Genomic DNA, 16,575 nt, shown 5'->3' with positions numbered 1-16,575 from the left:
CTTATATTATATTATATATATATATATATATATATATATATATATGGGAGCTGGGGCAGTAAAATTTAAAACAAATGACGTTCAGCTTCATTATATATATATATATATATATATATATATATATATATATATATATATATATATATATATATATATATATATATATATATATATATATATATATATATATATATATATATATTATTCCAAACTTCCCAGATGTGGCAGAACTCCAGGTTGAATTTAATACTGAATTGCTTTTGTTTTGTTTCAGGAAAATGAATGATGGCGGAAATATAACATTTCTAAAGAATTTAAATCATCATACTTCACGGTCAAGTCTAATTTTAGGGAGTGGTGAAAGACAACAAATGCTGTGCAGTGTTTCAGGTAGTTGGAATTAGGTCTTTGAAGGTGCATTTATTTAATATGCAACCAGACTAGTGTGCAGGAGAACATCGCTTATGACAAAATGTATTTTACAATTCATTTCATGAGGCGTTCATATGTTTTATTTCCTGGGGATGAAAACTGTTTTTTGGATTGGCATGATGTGTCTTCCTTGTGATTTCCGTCTGTTTCAACTGTCAACTTTTGCCGCTTTGGCACTGTATGGTTTCTCCCCGACTTGCAGTGCAAGTGGCATAAGTACTCGCACTCTGTACCGAAGTATAAGTACTAATGGTTGTGTTTGAAAAAAAAAATACAAAATAATCTCTCCATGAAATAGTTTTATACAATGCTTGTAAAACCTAAAGTTTCATGTCGCATGATGTTGATCAGGCGCTAGCTCGCATTAACTCAACTTTTATGCCATCAAAACAATGGGCTTCCATAACTCGTGCTAATTTAACTGAAAAAAAATCACCTAACCTCTTTTAGTGTTTTTTTTTTAACAGTAAGCAATTGTGTCAGTCCTGATGCCTCTCTCAAGTTACTGTATGTCTTTTTTATGTCATGTTGTCTTCTGCAGAAGTTAAAGTAAAGAGACTAACATAAGAATTACAAAAAAGATGATTCTGATTCTGATTCTGATAGTAAAAGCCAAACAGTGACAGTGCCGAGTAAAGAGCTTCAGCTCCTAGCGAAGACTCAAGATGGTCTTCTTGTGTCCCTCTTCTTTCCTGTCTCCTTTGCTGCCATCCGGTGTGTCACATCTGCTCACATTTGTTGCTCTTTGTTTCTGCAAACAATACATCTTATCCAAAGACAGATGCGCCCCCCGACCCCTCGCTGTTTTTATGACTCGACACAATCTTCTCCTTACAATGGAATATTCATTGATCAAGAAAACCCTTGACTGTCCCTGCCTCGTACAAATCAGTCAAGCAACGAATTTATCAATGTTCTCCTAATGCCTCTGTAACTAAGATTAAGATTAAGAAAACCTTTATTAGTCTCGCAATGGAGAAATTCCAGATTCACAGCAGCAAAGTTATGAAAGGAAGAAGTAGAACAACAAAAAAAATAGGAGCTGCTGGAAAGGCAGCCACTCTCGCGGCGCCATTTTGAAGTCAAAAATAACACAACTAAACACAGTAAACAAATTTTGCATTAGTGAAATAAAATAAGAACAAAAAAAAGATACTCGTACAGTGCTTATAAGAGACTGCTTGTTCAACTCAATTAGACATGTCACAACCACAACAGTACAAGTGACAAAGTTAGAGCGGTGTCAAAGAATATGGTCATTTGGAACATTTTCGTGGCAACTTTAGTTTTTTGCACTGGTTTATTCTCAGAGGCTGTCTTCCCATTTCAGGCATCACCCACTGCTCCAGGGTCCTTTTTTTCCTTCTTTTTGTGTAGTGGCTGTAAAACTGTGTGTGTACTATCTTTGTGTAAGCCCCTTGGGAAAGCGGTTGCACAGGCAATGTAATTTGGATGCTCATAAATGAAATCATGTACAAAGTACAATGGCAGCCAAAGGCGGCTAGTTGTACTACATCTGTTGCAATCCTAATCTCCTCTAATGTATGACATCACTGGGAACGGCCGATGGGGGATATAACAGATGACTTGGTTCTCCCCCCACGCCCCATTTTGTCTCCCTCCCTTTTAGCCTGTCCGCTTCTATTTTTCTCCCAGTTAGATGGACAAGATAGACCACCTCGTGTGCCAGAAGTCTTAACCTTTCTATGGAAGCACAGAGCGTCTTCTAATCCTCCCCGTGAGGACAGCAAGTGGGTCATGTGACGCAGTAAGCAGCTGATCATCTCCCCTAACGTACAACAAGCTCTCCCACTACTCGTTTGCGCACACCCGCTTGGCAATGTGGTGACAATGTTGCTGTATACCAGAATGGGCCTCGGCTGAGCCTGCCTCGCCTCCAAACACTTTCCGTTAGTGACAACCAGGCTGAGGTTGAGCCCCCCCCGCCCATGTAGTGCGTAGGTCTAATCCTCTGATCTGTTGACATGACGCTGTAAGATTCTGTTGTTGTCATGCTGATACCACGCATGCACGCACACTCTCCTGATCCCGGAACTGCTTGGGAACTGTCATAAGTGCTCATAGAGAAGTCACATATCTTTGGATTCTCTTTGAGGATGAGGCCGCTGGGCTTGGTGTAGCAGGAGAGGATTCGTCACTGGCTCACTGTGGCCCTCTTCAGGACCTTTTGTACTGTATGTCGCTCCTCTTTCAGTCAATTTTTAGTTGTATTTACACTCTCGAAGGGCCGAATGGTAGATGAGGGGGCAGTCGGGCCGCAAAATTACGGGAATTATCTGAATTGTCACTCTTTTATTGCAATTAAAGGAGCGGGAACTAAAAAAAAAAATGAAGATTGGCTTTTAATAGAGAACTTAACTTTATTTGGAGAAAATATACTTTAGCGTAACTCAAACATAAAAATTTCATGCAAGTAACATTTTACCTTGTTGACATACAGTACAAGTGCCTCAGTTTTTGCCGAGACACCTGGTTGAATTTCATTCAATTTCATTTATTTTTTTGTTCTGATCAAAAATTTAACTGGAAGTGAGGTACTCACATTACCTCATTACCCTGGGCGTTTATATCCCTCAACTGGAAGCCCACGGAAGCCTATTTCTGGCCACACCAGAAAAAAAAAGTTCAGGATCAAGTTATTACGTCATGCATTTCATGTTTTATCATGAGACCCATCCATCCATTTTTCGAACCGCTTGATCCTCACTAGGATCGCGGGGGTGCTGGAGCCTATCCCAGCCGTCTTCGGGCAATAGGCGGGGGACACCCTGAAGCGGTTGCCAGCCAATCACCAGGGCACACACAACCATCCATGCTCACACACACACCGAGGGACAATTTAGAGCGCTGCATATTCTCGGAATGTGGGAGGAAACCGGAGTACCCGGAGAAAACCCACACAGGCACGGAGAGAAAGTCGACACAGGAAGGCCGGAGCACTTTATCCTGATAATTTTATGTACCGTAATAGATTATCAAGTTCAAATGTAGTTATATAATAGTTACGTAGGTAGTACCTTTGATTTGTAAGGCACAAACATGATTTCACTATTGACATGGACCGTTAGGAAGTCAAACTTTTCACATCATGTCACAAAACCTTTAACATTAAAAAGTGAAATTTATCAATGTTAAACTAGAAATTTATCCCGTTAAAAAGGTATATGCATGGATTTTCTCCGAGAACTCAGTTTCTTCCCACATTCCAAACACATACAGAAAGGTTCGTTTGAGACGCTAAACTGTTTTTAGCGGCCTGTGAAAAATACTAAAACAATATTTGACATGGACATGTTAGAAGTGTGGCTGTTGAAAAACTGGGGGACGCGAATGATGGGGAACTGCCGCTACTACTATCAATAACTTGCAGTGACAGAAGTAAAATGACACTTTAAAAATATTAATACAATTTCTGTGGAGAATAATGATCATACAGTTTCCTCCACTTTATGCTTCGTGTCAAGGTCCAATTTGTGACCATATCACATGAATGATCCTGAAGTATTGTCACGCTTTTGGTTTGGTTCGATTCAGGAGATGGGATTCAGCTGAGGAATAGAAAGAATACATTTGGACACCCTGCCTCCAATGAGTCCGTCGTTGTGAATGCAAATGTGAATGGTTGTTTGTTTGCATAGAATGTGTTCCCTGCCAGCTCACTCGTGACATTAATGAACACTCTCGAATGTGAATGGACGGCCGGCATGTTCACTCAACCCCGTGAGCCTCACAAGTGACTGGATAAAGGAAAGAAAAGTCTTGAGTAATTATACAGTCCTTCAGAGTATTTGATCCCGTTTGTTTTTCCTGAAGGTGTGCTTTTTGTACCTGTCTGCTATTTTAAGAGCATCTCCTTCCCTGAAGGCTTGTCACGAGACAGCGTGCTTTGATCCAGAAAATAGAATTACAAAGGCTCTGTGGATAAAAATGGAAATGAATGACAGAATCAAGCGAATACATGTTACGCTACAAATAAACTCTTGGGGAAATAGGCCTCGGAAAAGCGACTGTTGTGAAATGACCTTGTGTAAGGAAAATGTACACTGGTGCCTTGAGATGCAAGTTAACTTTGCCCTCTGACTCAAATTATCTTTCCCTATTGAAACGAATGGAAATGCCATTAATCCGTTCCAGCCTTCCAAAAATAAAAAATAGAAAAACCCTTTCAAGGACAGTGGACAGTGGTGCATGAAAAGGGTTAGTAAAGAATCAAGCACACAACATGTTATAAAAGCAATAACAATGACAATTCAATAGAATATAAAGGATCAAACAGCTTGTACATGACTTAATGCTAAAATTCAATTCATTGTGCTGCTCCTCTTCTGGTGTGCCTGCCTTGGTCAACGAGACACGGTGTAATACAGTCATACAGGCCCAAATGATGAAAGTGACTCAGCATGCTGCAATCAGAGTAGCCGCTTTTCGCAGAGGAAATATAGTATATGCCTGTGAGTATATGTTGCTCCATCATCTGTCTTCAAATATCCATTGCTTAAAGCAATGGTCTGCAGCCTTTTTTTCTGCAGCTTATTTTCCGGTTTGGACCGATCCATACAAGTACATGATTTTCGCGTACCGGCAGACATTCACCGATGGGCGGGGGTGGTACACATGCACTTCAGAAGATAATCGGCAAAGGGGGTGGGGCCTGACGTAAGCATTTGCTGGCGTCTATTCTCTTGTCGGTGGATAATTTTGGGAGGAGCTGACGTATATCCACCTTCCGAAGGTAATTGCCGGTGTGGGGGAGGGTTCATAGCGGTGCATGTGAAGGTTTATCTCTGTGCAGCCTGGGGCCAAACATCCCATGGACTGGTAGCAGGCCGCACACTGGTTTTTGGGGACCGCTGGCATACAGGGCTATAACACTGTCTGTCTGTTACCCTGTCAATGGCCTTTTCTCTTGTGTGTTAGCATTGAACTAACAATAACATTCTTCAGGCAAAGTTATTGGGTTGTTTTAAATAGTTGTAATTCTCTTTATGTTTTATGTTTAGTTTGACAGTAAACCTCAACTGGGAATGGCAATAAACATCTTGAAGTGTTTTTTAGAAAAACTGTTTAATATCCGCTTATTGTGAGTGCAGTTGAGTCGAGACAGAATGACAGCATTATCGCAAACGTTGGGTCACTTGTATCGAACGACGCCACTGTACTTACCTTGACTTGACCATCCGTGACCTAATGTGCCTGTGTGCGATTTTTTTGGGGTACGCGGTACAACAAAACACTTCTTGTCAACCTCCATTGCTGTCCGTCTGCAGTCTCAAAGCACCCTCCTCGACGTTTGCTTCCACATCGCTGCAATTTTTACACGTGAACCGGATTCTGAAGCAAAGTCATCGTCTGGAGACCCTGGGCGTCTCACCTCTCCGCCATAAAAGACTTTTGTAATTACAGTCTGAGATACGAATCATCATCATTTAGTTATTTTCGTATGCAGGCTCTGTTGTCATGAGAGCGAGAGAGAAATCGAGAGAGCATCTGTGGCCTTTTCAACTGCGGCGCTTGTCATTAGCAGTTTGTGTGCGATGATCTGGCAGCTTTGTCTGCCGGTTTGAGACAGACTTTTGCGTAATTACCTCATCAGTCTCTACCACACTCCTGTCCCAGAGGATCGGCACGTAGCATCCACAGGGACGGCCAGGGGATGGAGAAGATGTCAATAATCCGTCCTGAAAGCCTTCGTGCACTCCCCCCGTCGGCACTGGCATGCCATATATATCTCTTAGGAGGGCTCATAGATAATGAGTGCCAGACTTGTGCCATATGAGCTGGAGACGTTGTGTTTGTCCGGAGGGGAAGAGTGGAATTATTCACGTCAGATGTGGTCATGGGGATTTGTTGTCGGATTTGAACCCTTATGTGCTATTTGGGTCAAATTTGACCCATTTTGAAATTTGACAGCAAGAAAAATAGAAGAAAGGACATCTTTTGCACTGACATTTGATGACGTTTCCTCAGGTGAACTAGAGGTGTGGAACAAAAATGACACTTTCCGGTTACCCTCAAACATGAATTCAGGATTATTAATCAATTTCTTCATGCAAGCATGGCTATTCATACATTTGAAAAAAAAACATGTGTACAAACTACAGATGTACCAATTAGGAACTATAGCCTAGTTCAGGGGTGCCCAAACTTTTTGGATCGAAGATCTACTTTTTGATCAACTAACCTCACGGGATCTACCCTTACCGGCGCGCGCACGCACACACACACACACAAATTAAAGATTTACCTGCTTTATTTTATTTTTTAAATATTTTTTTTTGTGAAAATGAGACTGATTAGTGTGCAGTGTATATTAACACAAACAATATATTACTAACATGTACAAAGACACACAAATGGTTGTTTTTTTTCTTCTTGACACTCCTCGGATCTACTTGGGACCTGTCTTAGATCTACCGGTAGATCAGGATCTACCTAATGGGCACCCCTGGCCTAGTTCATAATGGGGGAGGAAGCGAGCACATATCTGTGTTACCTCGCAAAAGCAGAAAACAACCATGATATATTCTGCAAGCACAAGCTGCAAGACTAGCCAGAATGTAAACATTATAATCAGCGACAGTATCAGCAGGTGGATCAGGAAGAGTGTTAATAAGCCCGAGGGCAGGAGCAGACGGTGATAAAGATGAGCCTTGTGTTGCACATTTCCTCCGACATCATTCTTCCTCAACTCTGTTTCAGGCCAAATATTGCGGACTTGAAATGGCTACATGGTATACCTTCTTTGCTGGCAGAAAGTAATCATTTGTACGTATACGTTATACTTTTCATTTCGTTCACACAGTTTACCTATTTTGTAGACACGATTTGATATTTTGTGCAAAGGGCACTAATTAGGATTTTCTCTGCACAAATGTATATCGTTTGTGCACCTACAGTATTTCTTTGGAGATAATTACTATTTTGTGCATATATGTTCCCTACTTGCTGGGCACACGTTTGTATTTTTTTTTTTGTGTGCACATTATACATTTTTCATGGGTGCAAATTAAGATTTTGTACCAATGTTATATCTATTTTGTGGGCACAAATTAGTATTTTATGTGCATGATATACTATACAATTTAGTATTTTGTCGGCACACATTTGTTTTTTTGTGTACACATTTGACCTGTTTCCTAGGCACAAAGCAAGTTGCTTCTACTTTTAGCATTTTTTTGTTTGTTTGTTTTACATCTAAATATGCTTCTACTTGAGTACTTTTGCCCTTCCTGCCCTGAAAATAACTTCAGGAAGACTTGTGGGATTGATGATGATCACTAATGTTTGTGTGTCCAGTGCGGGTGTCCACCGAGCAGTCTGTGTGTGTGCTGCCAAGTTCTTCTTTTCTGTATGGCGAGCTGCTGCCAGGACAGCGGCACATTCATCACTTTTATTGGCTGCCTGGGTGTTGGGCTCCAACATCAGATGTGCGCCTGTGGGAGAACGGGACAGGCTCAGGGTGATTTTGTCTTGGGAGACGAATGACTCGTCTGGAGGTCAACTAAGGTGTAGAGCAGGTGCAGCGGTAAATGAAACAGATTTTTTTTTTTTTTTTTTTAGCAGATTTGTCCGACTGCCAGATATACAACAGCACTATAAACAGTTTGCTTTAGCGCCTTACCTCAGTGGTCTCGTAATGATGTGGTACTGTTTTTTCATTGCCCCATTTAAGGCCAAGGTCAATTGTGATGACAGATCATTGATCATTCAAACGCCCCATCTTTGCAACGGCAATAGAAAAACTTTCACAGTGCCTCATTAATATTTCATTCAATTCCCATCGATCTGGCAGAATCAAAAGGTCTAGTTAAATGAGTTGCCTGCATCTCTGGGAGCCTGAACAGCATTAAAGTTTTTGTTTGTTGATGCCCGTGCTGTCGATTTGGGACTCATGACAAGAACAAAATGTGGCGATTACAACAAAGCTCAATTTTGATTCATTGATTGGTTTTGATTTGTTCAAATGATTACTAAGTCAAGCAGACTGGACTTTGAGGAGGGAAACACTTTTTTCATTGAACTTCTGAGAGGTTTCACACCCATACGCTCCGTTTGCGACTTGTTCTTGTTAAATTTTTTCTAAACCTTTATTTCTCCAGATTACACACAGACGTGTGCACATTTTCACCTCTGATCCACTGGTGAAAGGACACTTTGATCCTCTCCTCTTTCATCTATAACTGCTTCAGACAACAAAGTGTATGCAGAAAATTGGTGAAGATTGCACGACTGTCTCTGTCCTATGTGTTGTCTTGTGTTATTTTTGTTATTTGGACTTCAAAATGGCGCCGCGAGAGTGGCTGCCCTTCGAGCAGCTCCTATATTTTGTTGTTCTACTTCTTCCTTTCATAACTTTGCTGCTGTGAATTGGGAATTTCTCCATTGCGAGACTAATAAAGGTTTTCTTATCATATCTTTTCTTATTAAGGACATTGAGAACACGTTTCCACTGCCAGCCTGGAAGCTGTCATGATTCGGTTTAGGGACCAACAGGTGGCACTGTAGGGCTCCCCTGGCAGCTGCACACCTGTCTGTCATAGTTAATCAGGCCTTTAGAAGGACTCCCAGCCCAAAACACTCAGTGTTGGGTCATTGTTGCTTATTGCTACTGTCATGTGTGTTGCTGTTTGCTCTTGTTTTATGTCTTGTTTAGTTCATTGTTATGTTTTAGATTTAGTCATGGTTTTTGTTTGATACTTTGGACTTTGTGTGTTTTGGATTTAGTTTTCTTTGTTTTAAATATTCATTCATTCATCCATCTTCCTAACCGCTTGATCCTCACTAGGGTCGCGGGGGGTGCTGGAGCCTATCCCAGCTGTCTCCGGGCAGTAGGCGGGCGACACCCTGAATCGGTTGCCAGCCAATCGCAGGGCACACAGAGACGAACAACCATTCGCACTCACATTCACACCGAGGGACAATATAGAGTGTTCAATCAGCCTGCCATGCACATTTTTGGAATGTGGGAGGAAACCGGAGCACCCGGAGAAAACTCACGCAGGCCCGGGAGAACATGCAAACTCCACACAGGGAGGCCGGAGCTGGAATTGAACAGTCGGCTTCTGCACTGTGAAGCCGACGTGCTAACCACTGGACTACCGGGCCGCCATGTTTTAAATATAATTCTTCAAATACACCCCGCTCCTCCCTCCTGCCTGCTTTTTGGGGTCCACCACAACCTTGCTACGTGACAGAAGCAAAATTGACTCATTTAAAGATTCTTTCGGAATCTGTTCACCGTTTCTCAAGGAAACCACTATGGCAGGGGTGCCCAAACGTTTTGCACCGAAGATCAATTTTTCAATCAACCAACCTCCCGCAACCGACCCGTTACCGCGCACGCGCGCATACACACCCACGCACGCACGTACACACGCATGCATTGATGAGCAATAGCCTTGACGCTGAGGCATGCGACATACTTAGGCAGCCTGTTAACGATCGTAGCTCACGCGTACCGTTTTAAAATGTTTCTCCACATTTCCATTGTTTGCCCGTCCCCTCTGTGAATTGTACAAAACAAACTCTGAATGAGAATAATGATAACGATAAAAGATAATGCGCAACAACTCTGACCACAAGCTGCAACTACAGACTGCTGAGCGCTAACAACTTCTGGTGACACAGCCACATGTCACTGTAGGTTAAAGATGACCTGCTTTTATTTTATTTTCTTTTTAAAATACTTTTTGCGAAAATGAGACTGATAGAATGATTAGGGTGCATTGTGCATTAACACCAAAAATATATTACTAACATGCACAGAGATACAAATGTTTGTTGTTGTTTTTTCCCCTCTACACCCCTCGGATCGACTTGGGACTGGTCTTTGATCGATTGGTCGATCGCGATCGACGTAATGGGCACCCCTGCACGATGATTTAGCTTTTTTTTTTTTTTTTTTTTTTTAAATAACCCAAGCCCATGCTTATTTATTTATTTTTACCCGATCTCTTGCTTTTTCACTTTTTTTCATGACAATTGTAATGCGTTCCAATTAATGGCAGAATCTCAATATTTGTGTTCATTATGGTTCCCTGTAGTTACTTACATATTACATTACGTCACAGCACAGGGTGAATGAAAGGTTCAAAACGGATTTCAACACAGGTGCCACAATTATGTACAGTATCTCTGACGAGGATGAAATACTGATGAATGAGATGAGTTTTGTTATTCGTTGGATGGTGTTGAGGAATGGGAGCTGTCAATTTGCTCTTGGTCCTCCTTGGACACAGGTTCTTTTATCTCTCTATCAGGTGGAAGAAGACCCAACACCACATTGTCTTTTCTTCCGTTTATCACAACGCAACACGAATCGATTCGGGCTCTTGTGAGTCTCAGATTTAATCAGGAAGCCCCGAACAACTACAGTCATACGTATATATAGGCATAATATGTAAATGAGGGGCGGGCAGTCCTTCCCCTTATGTAAAAATCAGAGACAAAGAAGGTCAAGCAAAGTTCGATCTTGACATGATGACAAAGTACCGACCATATCTGCTGGACACAAACCTTGTGATTAGGGTCCCTCTTTGAGGGCACATGGCACCCTTCAGGGACTAATCACGAGGTGGTGGAGGCAAGAAAACCCTCGGGGGGCTGTTAATTAACCAAGGGGAAATAAGATCTAAACTTTACACTACATCAGGCATGTCCAAAGTCCGGCCCGCGGTCGAATTTCATCCGGCCCTCGGCCCCCGTCATAAAATCAGTGCCGTCTGGCCCGCAGGTTGGGCGCAATGGAACACGTGTTGCATTGACTGAGGTCTCGTAGACTGGTGAGTGATGTTTCATAGAGTACTGCTTCCCTCTAGTGGCTAAATGAGTAATAGCATTCACTAAATGAGTAATAGCATTTAGACACTAGAGGGCATCACTCACGAGTTAACAAGACATCACTCCGTGTTTATATTGACTGATATGTCATATTTCAAATGATCCTTGCAGTTGTGGATATGTGTATTGCTTGTTCATTTCCCTGTTGTTCGAGTCAAAGGTTTTGTGACTATTGAAAAGTCATGGTGATACATTTTATGTTTCAAATCAATCAATTTGCACTCAGGAGACTTCTGTTTAAGAAAAAGTCAAGTGAATAAGCAGTTGCATGTGATATACCTGTTTCAAATGGACCAAAAGAAATTCTTAAGATTGTTGAAATTAAAATAAAAATGGAAATGTGAAACAGACTGGCTTACTAAAATTTGTTGAACAATATTGTTGTTCAATGTAAAGAATGTCAGCCAAGGTCGGCCCCCCGACATTTTACCACATAAAATCTGGCCCCCTTGGCAAAAAGTTTGGACACCCCTGCACTACATTCTTTGTTTTAAGTACTTCAGCAGATGTTCAGGACAGAGACTAGTGTCAATAGTTCTCATAGCAAGGTGACATTCCTCAACAATGTTCTACTACTACTTCCAGCGGAATAATTCCTTAAGATTGGTATTACAGGTAATCAGAAAATCTGAAAGAAATTGACAGAAAATGGTGCAGAATTTGAGAATGAAGAGGTGCATAAAACTCCATGAAGAGAGAGTTCAGGTGATGATATGCATGGTGAGCAAAGAGCAAAAATCGACCGGGGTTTTGTCACGGAGTGGTTGTAGCTCAACACGGACCAGTGAATTTGTCTGCGTGAGTGGAAAGAGGAGCAATTATAAATCAGCGAGGACAGGCAGTTCGCAATGCTGCCTATTAAAGGGAGCACTTGTGACGCAGCAGATGGCGGCGCTCTATATAGTGTCAAGCTGTGGAGGAGAGTTTGTGAAGCTGTATCTTTGCCCACAAAGGTTGTTACTATCATGGCTTTAACAAGAAGCATTTTACCAGAATGCGCCGAAGAGGATTTATTTCCATGGCGAGATTGATTTTAACGGGGAGAGCCTAAACTGAAATTGAGAAGAGAGTTGATGTGTGTTTCAAATGTAAGCCAAGTGTCAAGCCACTCAGACCAACAGACAAACATGGTCTTGGCACTATTTATAGCTGAATTGCTATTTGGCTTAAACACCGAGGTCAGTGGCCCTGCGATAATTTATGACCCGCAGATAAAAGCACACTGCCTTGATTAATTGGCACATTATCCGCACACGAGGTTACAGCCTTTCCAGCCTCATTACTTCGATGTTCCACTTCATATTTCATGTCGTCTTCCTTTCCCAGGTACAACCAGACCGCCTCGAGCGGGAGAGATCCCCGGGACAGACTATAACTTTGTCTCCATTGAGGAGTTTTTTTCTTTGGAGGGGTCGGGAGCGCTGCTGGAGAGCGGCAAATTTAAAGGTAGGCCGCAACCGCTTTGTTCCACAGCGGCACAAATCATGTCTCTAATCGCTGCACGTCAGCACTCCACAACGCAAACATTTGATTAATTTACAGCGGTACATGGTAAACTTGTTTGCACCTTTGCCTATGAATTCTGAGGTTTGGGGTTCAAATCTTGACCGCGGTCTTCCTGTGTGGGGTTTTCAAGTCCTTCCATTCTCACCACAAAAATGGATTATCCTATTACAAATCAAATGAGCACAATTCTAATAATATAATGGATGAGTGTTTTCATTTACCCATGCATAAATTCCGGATCACAGTGGCTTTATATACTGTGGTTTCATTTTTTAAAACAACTTGTAAGATCCAGCAATGAGTGGCGTTCCGATCAGGGTTTTTTAGCTGCTGATTTCAATCATCCACAAGTGAGATAGGCCAATCGCGATTCCAACCACGTGGATTAACTGCACATTTTTCAATTTTCATCCGTCAATTATTTTTCGATGGATGAATCAGATTAAAATGGAACATTCTGTCTAGATTTCCATCCATTTATTTTTCAAAAATAATTTCAAATTCACAGAAAATGCACATAGCATAGGTTATGATTCAGGTACTGATTTGGTCCGTAATGTGCCGCGTTAAGGAAGTTCAGCTTGTCTTTGTTTAAATTAGTATAGCCTACAAAAGACTAATGATAGACGGGAAAAATATTGTTGAGCTCAGGCTGACAAATAAAAACAGACCATATCCAAACAATGTATGAATGCCAAAATACTAATCAGTCTGTCTTATTTAAATGAGGTGAGTAATTTTATGACTGTCGTGACGGATATGAAAAAATACCCAATCCTTTGTCTTATTGTTTTGATATAGTAAGAAAGTCATTGCATTAGTGTCCCATTCGTAGCCGAATCCACAAACTCCCTGCAAGTTTCCATCTTCGGTTTGGCTAACTATGCTACATTTGATTAAAACGGTCGCATCCATTAGCATCCATAATTTATGAGGTTTCAATGAGAGCAATAAACGAAGTGCACCTTATCTGCCACACATTTCAAACTGACAGAAACTCGGCTTGAGCTAAGCAGTCAAGGTGAGAGGCTTTTTCCCATTTCATAGCAGTGTTAAGATAAGATAAGATAAGATAAGATATCATTTATTCGTCCCACACTGGGGAAATTTACAGCCTCCAGCAGCAAGAATGTATGTAGAAAGAAGAAAGGAGAAAGAGAAAAAAAAAACAACAAACATCTTTCAATTAAATACAATATGAACACAATGGATACATCACAGTACTATTTACAATGAAAAATATTGTAATAAAATAAATAAAACTGTGCTCAGTGTTAAAATGACTTTTTCTTCAGAGCCTGAAAGAATTTGCTAAAACTCACTGTACCGGACATAATTCAGTCGCAGGACAGTCACACGTTGGTAATTCCTTGACTTACAAAGGACCCACCTTCAGAGTATTTTAAGATTTAGGCTGATGATCTGCATTTTTTTCTGTTCTTTTTAATTTCAGCAAAAATTTGCATCATGAATGCTAGATAGTGGCAGACAACTTAATATATAACAAGCAGCAGGTGGGCAGAGAGAGAATAATTCTTCAAAAATGAGTGGTCGCTTTAAACAACTCCCATTTACTGTTAAAGTAAACATGAAACCAAGAGAATTCCACATAGTGTATTTAACCAAACACCATACAGCTTATGTCTTACCAAACTGTACTAACTTAATGCTAATTCAAAATGCTGTAGACAGGCGACGGATACTAGCAACGGTGTCGTGGTATTAAAGGCCGTTAAACAATGGATATTTCAACAAGCCGTGTGACTCGAGTTCTCCTTTTCTGGTTCGTATCTTCAGAAAGTGTATCGTGTTGATATTTCTTTTCAGTGTTTGCGGGTGACTGATTGCTTTTTCGCTTTGTTTGTCGAAGGGAATTACTACGGCACGCCTCGCCCCGTTCACATCAGCGCCGAGACCCCCCCTATTACCTATCAGGAACACCGCAGCCTGCTCAGGAACTTCCGCACGCGCAGCAAGTCACTCAGCAACCTGGAAAAGGCTGCGGCCCAAGCCGAGTATGGCGATGAAAACCTGGGCCTCCCAGGCAAGTATCGCCTCGCAACTCTGCAGTATGTGTGTGCAAAGCAGTCGTGGGAAGCCGTACCTACATTTACAACCTCAGTAATAGAGGGGTGCCTTGACATATGAATAATTACGCGTATGACTTTTTGTGTTAGCAATGGCACTGTCTTTTTTAAAGATCAGATTTTTTAAAATTACTTTAGAAGGGGCGGCCTGGTAGTCCAGTGGTTAGCACGTCGGCTTCACAGTGCCGAGGTACCGGGTTCATTTCCGGCTGCGGCCTCCCTGTGTGGAGTTTGCATGTTTGCCTGCGTGGGTTTTCTCCGGGTGCTCCGGTTTCCTCCCACGTTCCAAAAACATTCATGGCAGGCTGATAGAACACTCTAAATTGTCCCTCGGTTTGAGTGTGAGCGCGCATGGTTGTTCGTCTCTGTGTGTCCTGCGATTGGCTGGCAACTGGTTCAGGGTGTCCCCCGCCTACTGCCCGAAGCCAGCTGGGATAGGCTCCAGCACCCCCCGCGACCCTAGTGAGGATTAAGCGGTTCGGAAAATGGATGGATGGAATTTAGAAGGCTAGTTCACTGGTTAGTTGGACTAGTAGCACACACATTCACACATTTAATAGTTAGCCTTCACACATGTGTCACTTGCGCAGCACAACACGTCGCCGTACTTCCAGTGTGCGTTTGAAATGACTCAATCGGTAGTGTGATTAGCATGCTGTAAACTCTCAGTGGGGCTGTGGCTTCATCGATTGCTGGACTGGCTACGTAGCAAGGTCAGGCTGCCCTTAGGGCAAGTAAGCGTGACGCTAACCAGATAAGTCCTGCACTTCCATAAAGAAGGCTGAGGGTAATTTATTGCTGTTTCTTAGTTTTTTTTTTAATGTTTAGTGTACATTTGACAGCTTATAGGTTGAAATCACTTCGGCGGTCATGGAGGCAGGGAGAGATTTGCACCCTTGCGAGATGGGGATGATTACTTGTTTACTCTTTGAATCCCCCAAGTGTTTTCATTACTTTTCTCAGCTTTTTCTCAAGGATGAAATTTGGGACTAAAGATGCTTGCTGTGTTTGTGTCACATTTGTGATAGACAGTTCGAGAAAATGACAAGTTTCCTTGCATCTCAATGAAGATTTGTTTTGTTGATGTTTGACGGCATCAACTGATCATTTTGTAGTGCTCTCTTCATTTTTTTTCTGCCGGAGCTGTATATGCGAGAGCCTTGATGTCAAGGCTGTGCGTCAGTGGATGCTAGTACATCATCCTGGGCCACCCACTTGTCAGCCGCTGTAATTAAAATAAATAAATAAATAAATAATAAAAACGAACTATGAAAAATTCTCTTTAACCCAAATAGATAAAAGGCGGGAAGTACATGTATTTCTAAAAACTGAATTTAATGGATTTGATTTAGAGCTTATGTGTCAAACTCATGGCCCAGCATAACATATTAAGTGTGCTTACTTTCTTGCCAAATGGACATTCTGTCCAAAATTATTCGTTATTATTATTATTTTTTAAAGATATTGCAGGCATATTTTTCCCTCACCCAAATCCTTTCTGAACATAAATGGAATAATAGTATTTATCTTTGGCTGTCACTATTTCCATGACTTCTGATTTCAAATTGATTATAAATTATTAAAAATATACACAATAACAATATATAATCAATATATAAAAAATAATCTAACAATAACATGAGCATGAAATAGACGGGTTTGACGAATAGCATCAATGGTCACAGTGTTT

The 16,575-nt window shown here is 41.4% G+C and overlaps 1 protein-coding gene across 3 annotated transcripts in view; it reads left to right on the top strand.

Annotated features, from left to right (window-relative positions):
* The window catches only part of LOC127595928 (membrane-associated guanylate kinase, WW and PDZ domain-containing protein 1), a 79,131-nt gene that overhangs the window by 25,592 nt on the left and 36,964 nt on the right, over positions 1-16,575 (top strand). For all 3 annotated transcript variants that reach the window (XM_052057948.1, XM_052057947.1, XM_052057949.1), the window contains exons 4-5: positions 12,619-12,738; positions 14,669-14,842. In XM_052057948.1, the coding sequence (XP_051913908.1) occupies positions 12,619-12,738; positions 14,669-14,842 (294 nt within the window). The remainder of the gene's footprint in view (positions 1-12,618; positions 12,739-14,668; positions 14,843-16,575) is intronic.

This window comes from Hippocampus zosterae, chromosome 2 (genome assembly GCF_025434085.1).
Source record: "Hippocampus zosterae strain Florida chromosome 2, ASM2543408v3, whole genome shotgun sequence".
Lineage (NCBI taxonomy): Eukaryota > Metazoa > Chordata > Actinopteri > Syngnathiformes > Syngnathidae > Hippocampus > Hippocampus zosterae.
This window is presented reverse-complemented; position numbering and strand designations above follow the sequence as displayed.